General features: G+C 40.1%; 1 protein-coding gene across 1 annotated transcript in view; it reads right to left on the bottom strand.

Annotated features, from left to right (window-relative positions):
• hs2st1a (heparan sulfate 2-O-sulfotransferase 1a) overlaps positions 1-13,373 on the bottom strand; it is a 140,355-nt gene that overhangs the window by 7,250 nt on the left and 119,732 nt on the right. Inside the window, exons 4-5 of the mRNA XM_052012576.1 lie at positions 9,541-9,679; positions 5,145-5,242 (exon numbers count right to left, since the gene is read on the bottom strand). Of these exons, the coding sequence (XP_051868536.1) occupies positions 5,145-5,242; positions 9,541-9,679 (237 nt within the window). The remainder of the gene's footprint in view (positions 1-5,144; positions 5,243-9,540; positions 9,680-13,373) is intronic.

Raw genomic sequence — 13,373 nt, 5'->3', positions numbered from 1 at the left:
CAGCTACAACCTTAAGTGTAATACCTACATCCTTTAAGTAAAAAAGGATTTAATACCAGTAAAGCTTTATCTACAAGTAAACAGTGAAACAATGCAGCTTGTTAAGCCCAGCCTCTGCACTTACAGCACTCCATCACTTAATGTCAAATTTGAAAATATAGAGCAAAAGTTGCCCAAAAAACTGCTTTCTCCTAGACCCTAATACACAGATCAACACAAGTTCTGATGAAGGATCAGAGACCTGAAACATTGACTGTTTCTCTTTCCACAGATGCTGCCTGACCAGCTGAGTTTCTTTTACATTTTCTGTTTTTGTTTCATATTTCCAGCAACTCAGTCTTTTTTTAAATTTTCTAACACAATGTGGTTCGCTCTTCTTTATGGAAGAAACAATGGATTCTAAGAAAATGACCATTTCTTGATGGCATATCACACCAATAACACATTCAGAATTAAAACTGCTGCTGCAAATTTAGGCCCTTAAAGTATTCTTACCCAAAATGTTACAGCAGGGTTCATACTGGACATGCCTCAGGTATTAACCTATCCAAAGGGCAGTTTGTCACACTACTCAACACTGGACTGAAGTACCAATCTAGATGACATGTTCAAATTCAGGATTCTGGCCTTGCCCACACATTTCTGCCTCAGAAGTGCGAGTGCTACAACCGACCTCAGGATGAGACTAAGCAATGCAAAGTAAAATGTTCATCTGTTCTTTGGTTATGGGATCCATGGAGAATTGGCTGTGGATTCGGAATTGGCTTGCCCACAGAAGGCAGAGGGTGGTTGTAGAAGGAAAGTATTTGACCTGGAGGTCGGTGACGAGTGGTTTTCCACAGGGATCTGTTCTGGGACCCCTGCTCTTTGTGATTTTTATAAATGACTTGGATGAAGAAGTGGAAGGGTGGGTTGGTAAGTTTGCAGATGACGTGAAGGTTGGTGGTGTAGTAGACAGTGCAGAAGATTGTTGTAGGTTGCGATGGATATAGACAGGATGCAGAGCTGGGCAGAGAACTGGCAGATGGAGTTCAATCCAGAGAAATGCGAAGTGATACACTTTGGAAGATCGAACTTGAAGGCAGAGTACAAGGTTAATGGCAGCATTCTTGGCAGTGTGGAGGAACAGAGAGATCTTGGGGTCCAAGTACACAGATCCCTCAAAGTTGCCGCACAAGTGGATAGGGTGGTTATGAAGGCATTTGGTGTGCTAGCCTTCATTAGCCGGGGGGGATTGAGTTCAAGAGCCGAGAGGTAATGTTGCAGCTCGTAAGACTGGTTAGACCACACTTGGAATATTGTGTTCAGTTCTGGTTGCCACATTATAGGAAGGATGTGGAAGCTTTAGAGAGGGTGCAGAGGAGATTTATAAGGATGCTGCCTAGATTAGAGAACATGTCTTATGAGGAGAGGTTGAGCAAGTTAAGGGCTCTTTGGAGTGAATGAGGATGAGAGGTGATTTAATAGAGGTATATAAGATTATGAGAGGCATGGACAGAGTAGACAGCCAGCACCTTTTCCCCAGGGCAGTAATGGCCAATACTAGAGGTCATCTGTTTAAGGTGTGTGGAGGAAAGCTCAAGGGAGATGTCAGAGGTAGGATTTTTTTTTACAGAGTGGTGGGTGACTGGAATGCACTGCCAAGGGTGGTGGTAGGGGCCGTTACGATAGGGTAACTTAAGAGGCTTTTAGATAGGCATATGGATGAAAGAAAAATAGAGGGTTCTAGGAGGTGAAGGGGGGGGGGGGAATAGATTGAATATGGATAAGGTTTATATAGGCTGGCACAACAACATAGGCCGAAGGGCCTGTACTGTGCTGTACTGTTTTATGTTACAAAAAATTCCAAAGAACAAGCAGTAGTGAATGGAGGTGACCAAGGAATACAGGAACTTCTGTAGAATAGTGCTATTGAATCTATCCACCCCCTCAACACAATTTTTCCACAAAAAAACCCACTGTTGCTAGTTTGGATTTACTTCAAAATTCTGAGAGCTTCAGGACAGGAGGACATGCTTGGCTTTTAACAGCCTACTACCAAAGCAGCAGAGTTTCAGGTTATTGCCCTGTTAAAGGCAGGTAAACAAATGGATAATCCACCAGCTAGAGAGTGACCTTGCTGTTGGTGCTTAAGCTACGTTCCTGTGGATACCCTTCACTATCCATTCACCTACACACTAGGGATAATTTACAGGTCAATTAACCTACCAGCCTATGTGGCTTTGGAATGCAGGAGGAAACTGGAACACCCAGAAGAAACCCATGCAATTCATGGGGAAAATGTGCAAACTCCATGCAGACAACACCCAAGGTGAGGATTGAATTCGGGTATCTGGTGCTGTGAGGCAGCAGGTCTACCAGTTGTGCTACTGTGCCACCCTTTAAGGTTGGTGACAAGGTTAGAGCTCATGGAATTGGGAGTAAAACTATAGCATGGATTGAAAGCTGGTTACAGCATAGTAGAAATAAACAAGTCGTTTTTAGGTTAGCAGGCTGTGACAAGAGTACCGCAGGAATCTGTCTTTGGGGCTTCAACTATATCAATGACCTGTCTGATGATACCAAATATAACATTTCCAAGTTTGCTGATGACATTAAACTTATTGGGCATGCGAGTAGTAATGAGAAGTGCAAAGAGACAAGCTAATTGAGTGGGCAACAATCTGGCAGACAGAGTACAATGTGGGAAAATACGAGGTTTATCCACTTTATCAGCAAAAACAGAAGTGCTAAGTACTTTTCAAATGATGAGAGATTCTGAAATATTGATATTCAAGGGAATGGACGGTCTTGAACACAATTGACCGAAAGCTTACATTTAACTGGGAAGGTCAGTGGTATGTTTGTCTCTAGTGCAAGAGGATTTGAGTACAAGAATAAAGAGCAGTAAGGAAGAAAACTTCTTCAAAGTGGGCATCCTTGAAGAGACTTCGTAGTGGAAGAATAAAGATGTATTACTACAATTATACATAGTCTTTGTGAGACCACACATGGAGTAACATGTGCAATTTTGTTTTTTTCTCCTTCGGAAGATGAGGGTGGGCAGTGAAGATTCACCATACTTGACATCCCTGTGGGGGCAGGAATTGAGTAAACTTTACCTATATTATGTAGAGTTCAGAAAAATAAGGTCGCTTCATTGAATCATAAATTCTTAAGGGGCTCAACAGGGACGGGTATGTGGAGGATGTCTCCTTTGGCCAAGGAGTCTAGAACCAAATAAGAGGTAGGGTGTTTACGACTGAGATAAGGAGCAACCTCTTCACCTAGAGGGCAACAAATCTTTGGTGTTCTTTCTCCCGAAGTGCTGTGGAGCCTCAGAGATTCCATTCAAAACAGGGATCAATAGATTTCTGATTATTAATGGAATCAACAGATACGAGGATGGGACATCTTGTCAAATGATGTAGTAGACTGGATGAGTCAAATTGCCTTCTCCTGCTTCTATTTCTTGTGTCCCTGTGCAGTGCATGGTCAGCCCAGCCCTGAATTGGAAGAAGACATAGCCATCTTTTACACTGATGCAAATTCAAATCAATCATAGTTGTGACAACAGCAAAGAAAGTCATCCACTGGAACACAGAAATTGACCCTTCTATTTTTTTTTCTAAGGCACATGGCAGATTTTTATGTGGCCATAACCTGTCTCCAAAACGTGGACATTAATAATGCAATTAATATCACTATATACAATGCATTGTAATATAGTGATATATTAATATCACTATCTACAATAAAGAGTCTCAACAATGTGCTTTAACCCCAGAAAAACACCATTAAAGCATGACTATTTTACAGAGACTTTCTGTCTAAAAAATCTCTGTATCAAACCAGTTCTAAGATGCATGTACCAAAGAACGACTCATTTATTTCATATATGGGTTGGGGCCTGGGGAATTGTTTTTTTCAGAGTATGCTGTTTTGAAAATCCAAATTCTAATCGACACAGTATGATCTTGGACAGGGAAAAATCATTGGTCCATTTAAACTTACCTTCCCAAAAGAATCCCTGCTACAATTCTGGAACCATCCCCAACAAGAATTTATACAAAGCTGCTTTAAAATCATTTGATCCTCATTTATGACATCTTAACTAAAAATTGTTTCACGGAAACATAGAAAACCTACAGCACAATTCAGGCCCTTCAGCCCACAAACCTGTGCTGAACATGTCCCTATCTTAGAAATTACTAGGTTTACCCAAAGCCCTCTATTCTTCTCAGCTCCATGTACCTATCCAAAAGTCTCTTAAAAGACCCTATCGTATCAGCTTCCACCACCATTGCCGGCAGCCCATTCCACGCACTCACCACTCTCTAGCTTTTGAAACAATTTTTGCCTGCATTTCCTTATTCTTTCCACATTAAACTTTGCCCTGCAGTCCACAAACCTTGAGCTTACCAGATACCAGAAAATCTGAACCTGGCATCAAGCTCGCTTCTCACCCTCCTCATTCTAACTCTGTAGGCAATCAGAACCTGATCTACTAAATTCAAGACATTGCAACGTAGCCTACTTCTGGAATCTAATAATCCTGCAAAGCAGAACAATGGTAACTCCAGACACAGCTTTAATAAGGTCAACAGAATCAGCTCTTTAGATTTGTCAGCAACAGAATTAAGGTTAAACATCAATGGTTTCCTACCTTTATCCAATCATACTAATATGTGAACCAAAACCCCAGAAACCTCTTCCTGCCATATTAAAGAACATATATTAAAAACATAACCCACACTGACAATGTGAACTTCCCACCGGATCTGGCTACGTCTGTATTTATCCGTCACCACTGGTGTCCTAAATCTGCTGTCTCACCCATAATTCCCATTGTTCTTTTTCTTGCTTAGCCCCAACATGTGAATAGCTTTCTGCCCCTAGCCATTCTTATAAACTTATCTGACATGGACATCCCAGCCACCACAGTAAAAAAGGAATTCTCAGCATCATTAGTCCAGGCTGTATTTCAAAATTTACTCTTTGTAAAATGAATTTATAATGCATGCTTTAAAAATACTTTCTGTAAATTAATGTCTATAAGGATGTAGTAAATGATTTGCCAAATAAAACATATAATAAATAGCAAGTATGCATTTTATTTACACTCATTAGGTTCACAAATGACATTTTTTTTCCATTGTACCTACCAACATTCTGAGCTGTGGCCACAAAAGAAAGGAATCTGAAGCCAAAGTTTCTCTGGAGCACAGTCTGACCCACCAGCCGCAACACATTCATCAAACGTCTGGAGTGGGGGTTGGGGGGGTAGGGGGGAAAAGAAAAGAAATTGCTGCAAGCCAACAGTAAATCAGAACAAGCAGAAATAAATACTGCCAGTCAATTCAGGAGAAGCAGAAATAAGTACTGCCAGTCAATTCAGACTTTCAAACCAATGCTTCAGAAACCACATGATGTCAAAGTCAGTTCTGCAATCTGAAGACATTCTAACGCACAATCTTTAACAGAATTAAATTTCAACACGCTACAACAAACCACATTGACTAAATCACTGCAATAAATTATTATGGTGCCAAAATTGTTCAGAACAGAATTCCAATTTTCCCCATTAAGTATATTTTTAAATTAGAAATGCTGGCTGAAAATATTTCATTAACCTGCTACTCTTTCATACAATAATAGCCTTGCTGTATAAGTTCGTTAAGATTAATTCCAATAAAATTTAGTTTATGAAGCAGAGAACATTTGTCAAATATTGAGTTTACTATTGTACTTTGTTTGTACTGAGGAAGATAGATCATTGTTTTTGGTTGAAGATTACCCACGAGCCTTGGTTGTGAAAGTTCAACAATTCTGGAAAGAAGACCATAATTAATATCCTTTCTTAATCATACTACCCCCATGAAGAACCATACCTAAGTACCTACCCCCTTCCCAATTTCCACCAGCTCCAACATGATCCCACCATCAGTCACATCTTCCCATCACTTCCCCTGACTGCATAGTGTAGGGACTGCTCACTTTGAGACTCCCTGGTCCGTTCTTCTATTCCCACCCACAGCACTTTCCCATGCAACTGGAGATGCAACACGTAGATAGGTAGCCGGTAGGATCAAAAACAAGGCGGCACAGGTTTAAGGTGAAAGGAAAGACTTTCACCTTAGACTTTTTGAGGTAAAGACTTTACCCTTAATTTTAAAGGGAAATTGAAGGTAAAGTCTTTTTTTAAATTGAGAAGAGTGGTTGATATCTGTAACTTGCAGCCAAAGGAGATGGTGGAGTCAGATACAGTCATGATGTTTGAGGCATTTAGATAGGCACTTTACTAGCCATGGAAGGATACAGACCTAATGTGGGCAAATGGGATAGGAGTAGATGGGCAAAAAGGTCGGCATGGATGTAACACACACAAAATGCTGAAGGAACTCAGCAGGTCAGGCAGCATCCATGGAGGGAAATCAACAGTTGAGGTTTCGGGCCAAAACCCTTCATCAGGACTGGAAAGGAAAAAGGCAGAAGCCAGAAATAAAAGGGTGGGGGGAGGGGGAGGAGCACAAGCTGGTGAATGATAGGTGAATTCAGGTGAGGGGGGGGAGGTAGGTAGGTGGGGCAGCGGGAGAAGTGGGAATGATGTGAGAAGCTAGGAGGTGATAGGTGGAAGAGACAAAGGGCTGAAGAAGATGAAATCTGATAGGAAAGGGCAGTGAATCATGGAATAAAGGGTTGGAGGTGGTGAACCAGTGGGAGGAAGGTGGGTGATGGGCAGGTTCGTGATGGTGGGGGAGGGGAAAGAGAAGGGGTAAAGGGGCCCAGACGGATAAGGGAAAACAAAGGGGGCGGGGGGGAGGGAAACAGAGGGGAGTGGTTACCGGAAGATAGAGAAATTAATGTTGATGCCGTCAGGTTGGAGACTCCCAAGATGGAAGTGGCAATGGATGTGGTGGGCTGTAGGGCCTATTTCTGTGATCCATGACCTGTCCATTCACCTTTACCTTTCCCACCATCCAGGGGCCCAAACAATCATTGCAGGTGAAGCAGCGATTCATTTTCACTTCTTCCCCTCTAGTCTACTCGTTCAGTGTTCACAATGTGGCCTCCTCTATGTTGGAGAAACCAAACACAGAGTAGGTATTCACTTTCTGGATCACCTGCGCTCAGTCTGCAGGGGTGATCTCGAGCTTCTTGTGCATGCCACTTTAATTCTCAATCTCACTACTCTTCTAACCTGGGCACTTTGCAACCTTCTAGAATAAACATTGAATTTTCCAACTTCAGGTAAACTGCTCTTTGATTGTTTCCCATTATCCTTCTTCTGTCCCCTTTGCACCTTGTTTCAAAAAAAGTGCTTTCCTAATGGTCGGTACTCATGTTCCATGTCACTTGATCAGTCTTAACCAATTCTCCATATAGCCTTTCATCTTACAGCTCATTCCTCCCACCAACTGTTTTGAAAACTGTGAACTTTCCAATATACTCCAGTTCTGAGGAAAGGTTCCTGAGCCATAACTTTAACTGGGTTTCTCTTTCCACGGATGCTGCTTGACTGGCTGAGTTCTTGCAGCATTTTCTGGTTTTGTTTCAGATTCCAGCATCTGCAGCTCTGTTTGTTTTCCAAACCGAAAATAGTTCTACAGCCTTGCTGTGAGCTAAATAGCACTGAACTGCTATTCATCCCAAAATGCTGGCTGATCTTCAGTTAAAGCAGACTGACACCTTTTGATGGACTCCTTGGATATCACGTGATCCTTTTGCAGACTATTTGCCAAACCAAGGAGGAGGATTTTTAATTTCCCCTGGTAGTCACAGCCCTGCTAGAAAACAGCTGCAGCATTCCAGTTTGTTGCCCTTAGCTAAGCCACAATTTTATTTTCACATGAAATACATGAATGTGTAGATTAGCAAGGATCATTGGTTTCACCAATGAAAACAGTGATGCTCTTGAACATCAAAGTGAATGCTCCCTTCAATGCAATCATTGAAGGTGGTGGAAAAAGCACATGCAAAATGATTTCTCAACTCAAGAAATTTTCTAATTAAAGTACTTATATTGCTAAGTATTCATCCTCATGAAATGGTGCAAGCTCACCAAAATTCAAATTCTGCTGTGATTAATTTGGAAAAATGTAGCTAATCAAGCTGAATCAGAATGGCTCCATGAAGGATACATTTTGCCTGACAAATTTGGAGACTCTGGACTTCGTTCAAAAGCATTAAATGTAATGGTCATGGGGTTAAACACAGGAAAGAAATTAGAGCACCTTATTTCAAGTGCTATATCAAGGGAGTGTTGCTTTCATTATGGTTAGAAGTTAAACCAAAATCATGCCAGTAACCACTGGAGAGTCTAAACTCTTCCATAGCCCTGGATAAAGAGAAGTAGTTAAGTTGTAATTATAGTCCTAGGCAACATTTATTCAGTCATGACCAAAAATAGATTAGTCAGTTATTGTATCAGTACAGCGTAATGTATCCAGCAACATTCAAAATAGCTCCCATATTATACTGTCTACACAAAATATTTTGCTATCAGTGAAGCGTTGTGCCACATTCCTTTGTAATGAAAGGCACCATATTCTATTTCTGTTGCTTCTTTTCCATTTTTCTTCTTGGCAACTGAGCCCATAAGTTCTAAGCAGCACCAATAATCACCTGTAAGAACTAGCATAAACAACCTATTTGACTTAGATGGGAATCATAGCTGAAACAGATCTTGTCCTCAAGCTACATTCATCCACAGACTTTCTGGAGGGAGGATTACCAATTTTCTAAATTTTAAATGGGTGCCTTAAGGCAAAGAGTAGCATTTCCAGCTCTGGCCTGGCAGAAATGAGTTAACTCCAAATAGGCAGAAATTAAGTTTGGAACTTTCTGATCTATACAACTCAGCTGTTAAAGTATAAAAGTCACAATGCTTTCAAGCAAACCCAAATTTAATTTCCTTAATTTGTAGTAATACCCAATGGAGCCATAAAAAGTCATGTATTGCAACAGAAATTAAAGAAAAACATGTCAAAGTATCAGATTAAGCAAACATAAATAAAATATCTTCACCATGAATGGAGTTCCTCACTTCAGAATTTCTCTATTTATGAAAGCAGTTCAGTAGAGAAAGCACAGCAAGCATTGATAGTTGTACAAGACAGATGATGAAAAAATTACTCTAGAAACAACTTAACTTGTAATTATAACCAGTAACATGATCAATGCCATCTGTTAACTCACTGAAATGATTTCCCTTCTCTACAGCTCACTTAAACAATACTTAAGTACTTTCCAGGATAAACAATGTTATCCCAGCAAAAGCATAAGATATTTTCATTTTACCGCATTGCACCACCCCTCCCATCCCCAATATCCACAGATCGTACCTGAATTCATAAAGAGGTTTGATCCAGAAGACTGGAATGAGTATAATTTCCATTTTCAGTCAAATAACTAAGTAAGTTAAAATATTCTAGGAATCAAGCTTGACAACGTTGAGAAGTCACAGCATTCCACTCTTGTCCATTATATTGAGCTTTTTAAAACATTATCTATCCACCGTGCTGCTGTAAAGATTACATTCACTGACCTAAATAATTTTACCTTTTTATCTCCTTGTTTTCTTCTCTTTAGTCCTGGTCTGTAGTCATCACCAAAGCGTAGAAAATAGTAGTAGGACACCAGTCTTTCAATTGGGTCTCGAATTACATTTACATATATGGGTTTCTTTTTCACGCCATACCTGCAGTAATGGATAGAGGAAATATTACATGGCTATTTCAGTTTTTAATGTAGAGTAAATCTTCTGTACAATAACGAATAGAGAAACTTTCAATATTACTGGCAGGACAATGTGATATTTATGGTTAGGCAGTGAACAATTTTATCCTTGTGCACCTGTACCAAATGATCACAAAATGACACAGATATAACTTCTAGTTGCTGCCAAATTATCTGATACTGGCTGCAGAACACTACAACACTAATAATATTCACCTGATCGCAAGTGATCACAATCCAGTGCCGGACGTTCACATGTTCTGCAGGCACAGGATTAGATTTGCCCATGATACAACCATAACAATAAAACATTAGTACAGTTGGGTATCACAAATAAACAATGATCATTTAGTCAAACTATTTTTTGCTAGAATTTTGCACCTTCAGAGAAAGCAGACCATAGGTAAGAAAATAAAAAAGGCATTTATTCACTGATCAGACAGAATAATCTGAATCTCACACGTAAAATAATGCACAATAAATCAAGGCCACTGCGGGTAACTGCTTTGAATAGCTTTAATTTAAGGTGTATTACTAATATTTGTTGCAAAGTATTCAAAAGTCAGTGCTTCATGCTCTATTATATTGTGGAATGCAACTGTACTCGAGGTTCATTGAATTCAAAAATTGTTGGGTCTGAACTGCTAATAAGAATTTCCTGCAGTCTATCAGAAAATCAATTTTAGCAGATTAAAGACATAATGAACTGAAGGAATAACCCAAAGCCAAGTTAAAAAAAGTTGCAGAAACAGATTAAATATGTGACTCCCTCTGGTTACTTGTATATCAGAATGGAAAATCTCAAATGCATGCAGAACATAACATCTCAAATGATTCGGAGAAACTATAAAGTGTCTGATACTCATCTCAACTGTATTACCCAATCAGCTTTTGTAACCAATGCATCAACTGCAAAAATTGAAAGACATTTACAACTCACTTATTTGGCGACAATAAGCAAGATGTTCAATAATTTGTTAAAACACTGTTTGGAGCATTTCAGATGGTTGCTTTAGCATTTGAAAGCATATTTTTTCTCTTTAAATCCTGGTCTCAGCATTTATCCCTCATTTTATTAAAATATTTTAAAGAATCATTATGATTATTACCATATTCCTCTTTGTGGGAGCTTGCCTCGTACAAACTAGCCGCTGTATTTCCTACATTATAATAGTGGCTGCAATTCAAAAATACTTGACACAAAAAATTCTGCAGATGCTGAAATCTTGGAGCAATACACAAAAAGTGCTGGAGGAAGTGCAGATCAGGCAGCATCTATGGAGGGAAATAAACAGTCGACGTTTTGAGCCAAGACCCTTCATCAGGACTGGAAAGGAAGAGGGCAGAAGCCAGAATAAGAAGGTGGGGGGAGGGGAAGGAGCACACACAGGCAGGGGATAGGTGAGTTCAGGTGATAGGCGAGTCCAGGTGAGAGGGGGATGGTAGGTGGGTGGGGGAGGGGGAGAAGATGTAATAAGCTGAGAGGTGAGAGGTGATAGGTAGAAGAGGCAAAGGGCTGAAGAAGGAGGAATCCAGTAGGAGAGGGCAGTGGACCATGGAATAAAAGATGGAGGAGGGGAGGAGAGGAGATGGGCAGGTCATAAAGGTGGCAGAAGGGAGCCACTGGAGAAAGGGAAGACAAGGAGTGGCGGGGGGGGGGGGGGGGTGTAGAAAAGGAGGGGTGTGCCATTAAAGGCAAGTCTTTTTTAACTGTTGGTATTTCCAAGATGGGATGCACTGGACTACTTTTTGAGGAAAATAAAGCTATGAAAATCGTACAAAGGACCACACGCCCATGAGAAAGGAATTCCTTGCACGTATAAATATTTTTATTTTCCACTTTGCTTTAACCCCCAGCCACTCCCATTACTAACCAGTTCCCACACTGGATAGGGAGAATCACAAGCCAAGTTGAGTAGGAAGACAAATTACCTAGGCCTCTGTCGAAAGTGCTGCAAGGTCAATGAAAAGAGTAACCTTTTCTCCCCTTTCTCTAATATTTAGCAAATGTCTGCCTCTGCTTCTCTGCCTACATAACTATTTTGTGAAAAAGCAGAGAAACTGATCTGTAGATATACAGCAGCTCTGTATAAACCTGTTAAGTGAATAATATTAGATAGTAAATAATAAAAGTACATGGAATAAAAAATTAGGCTTCTTCCTTGTAGGGAACTAAGTTCTGAAAAGAAAATTTGTGTTATTTTTAGATTTGAAATCTATTTTTGGATTAAAATTAAAACTGACAAATATTCCATTAAAATCGATGTCCAAGATATTGATTAAAATATATCAGATTTGCAGAAACACTGTGCAAGACGAAGGTGAACCACATGACTAGAACATTCATTCTGAGTTAGTAAGGTAAAATATATACAAGTTTAAAATGCAATGCATTTCGTAGCTTAAAGAACAAGCACTTGTAATAAATTGAGCAATGGTTTCAAGAACAACTGTTGTGCAAGATAACTTGATTATGTTAATGTGTCACTAACATGAAGTGTCACTAATGACTACTGTGATGATGTACTTCATGTGTCAACAAACTTTCTATAACTTTTTGGGTTATATTCTTGAAAATTCATGTCATGGTTTACCAGCTGTGATAGAACCATGGAAGAGCCATAGAACCATACAGCACAAAACAGGCCCTTCGGCCCACCATGTTGTGCCATCCATCAAACCACCCTCACACTACCTAACCCCTTCCTCCCGCATATCCCCCCATCCCACACTCCTCCATATGCCTATCCAACAAGCTCTTGAACCTATTCAATGTATCTGCCTCCACCACCACCCCAGGCAGTGCATTCCATGCACCAACCACTCTCTGGGTGAAAAACCTCCCCCGACATCTCCCCTGAACCTCCCTCCCATAACCTTAAAGCCATGCCCTCTCGTCTCGTGATACGATCAGAGTCGAGGAAGCATCCTCCAGACTGCAGAAGCATCCCTTCGTTTTTGTGCTGCATCAACTTAAAACTGACGAGCCGCCAAAGAGGTTGGGACGGATTTTCCAATCAACGTGCATTTTTCTTGAATCGTGCAGTATAATCACACTCAGAAGTCTCCTGTTGCAATTCAAAAGGCAATTACCCAATATTCTTAGGGCAAGCCCTGTTAATGCATCAGGTGTACCTTTGAACAGGTTTTTACTCATGGGAGATTATCTAAAATACATACAAGTTTAGAAAAAAATAGAACATCATTTAAATTAGAAAACTATTTTATATTTTGAGAAACTGGTCATAAGCACTAATTATAAGAAAAATAGCAGCCTACCTTGTATCAAAATTATACCCGCAGATCCCCAAATAATTTTTTCATTCACAGTGAAAGCAGCTACCATGTTAACAAGATGTAGTTAGTCTCAATAGCAGCTTTATAGCTATACAGGGAGAGTATTGATCAACATCCACTTGGATTGCTTACGAACTATTCCATCTGGAACAGAGCCAGACATTTACAAGCAAACTGAATTTAAACTACTGCTGACCTGGAATGTTTCAGTAGTCAGGTGGATTGCACTACAATTCATACCGACTTAAAAAATTACTTTCCTTTACTAGGAAATTGCTTTAATAGGTAAATAATGTCACTGACAATCACCAGCAAGACTGACATTTATGTCCCATTGCTCGTTAGTCAAGAAGGTGGTC

This window comes from Pristis pectinata, chromosome 3 (assembly GCF_009764475.1).
Source record: "Pristis pectinata isolate sPriPec2 chromosome 3, sPriPec2.1.pri, whole genome shotgun sequence".
NCBI classification, from domain to species: domain Eukaryota; kingdom Metazoa; phylum Chordata; class Chondrichthyes; order Rhinopristiformes; family Pristidae; genus Pristis; species Pristis pectinata.
This window is presented reverse-complemented; position numbering and strand designations above follow the sequence as displayed.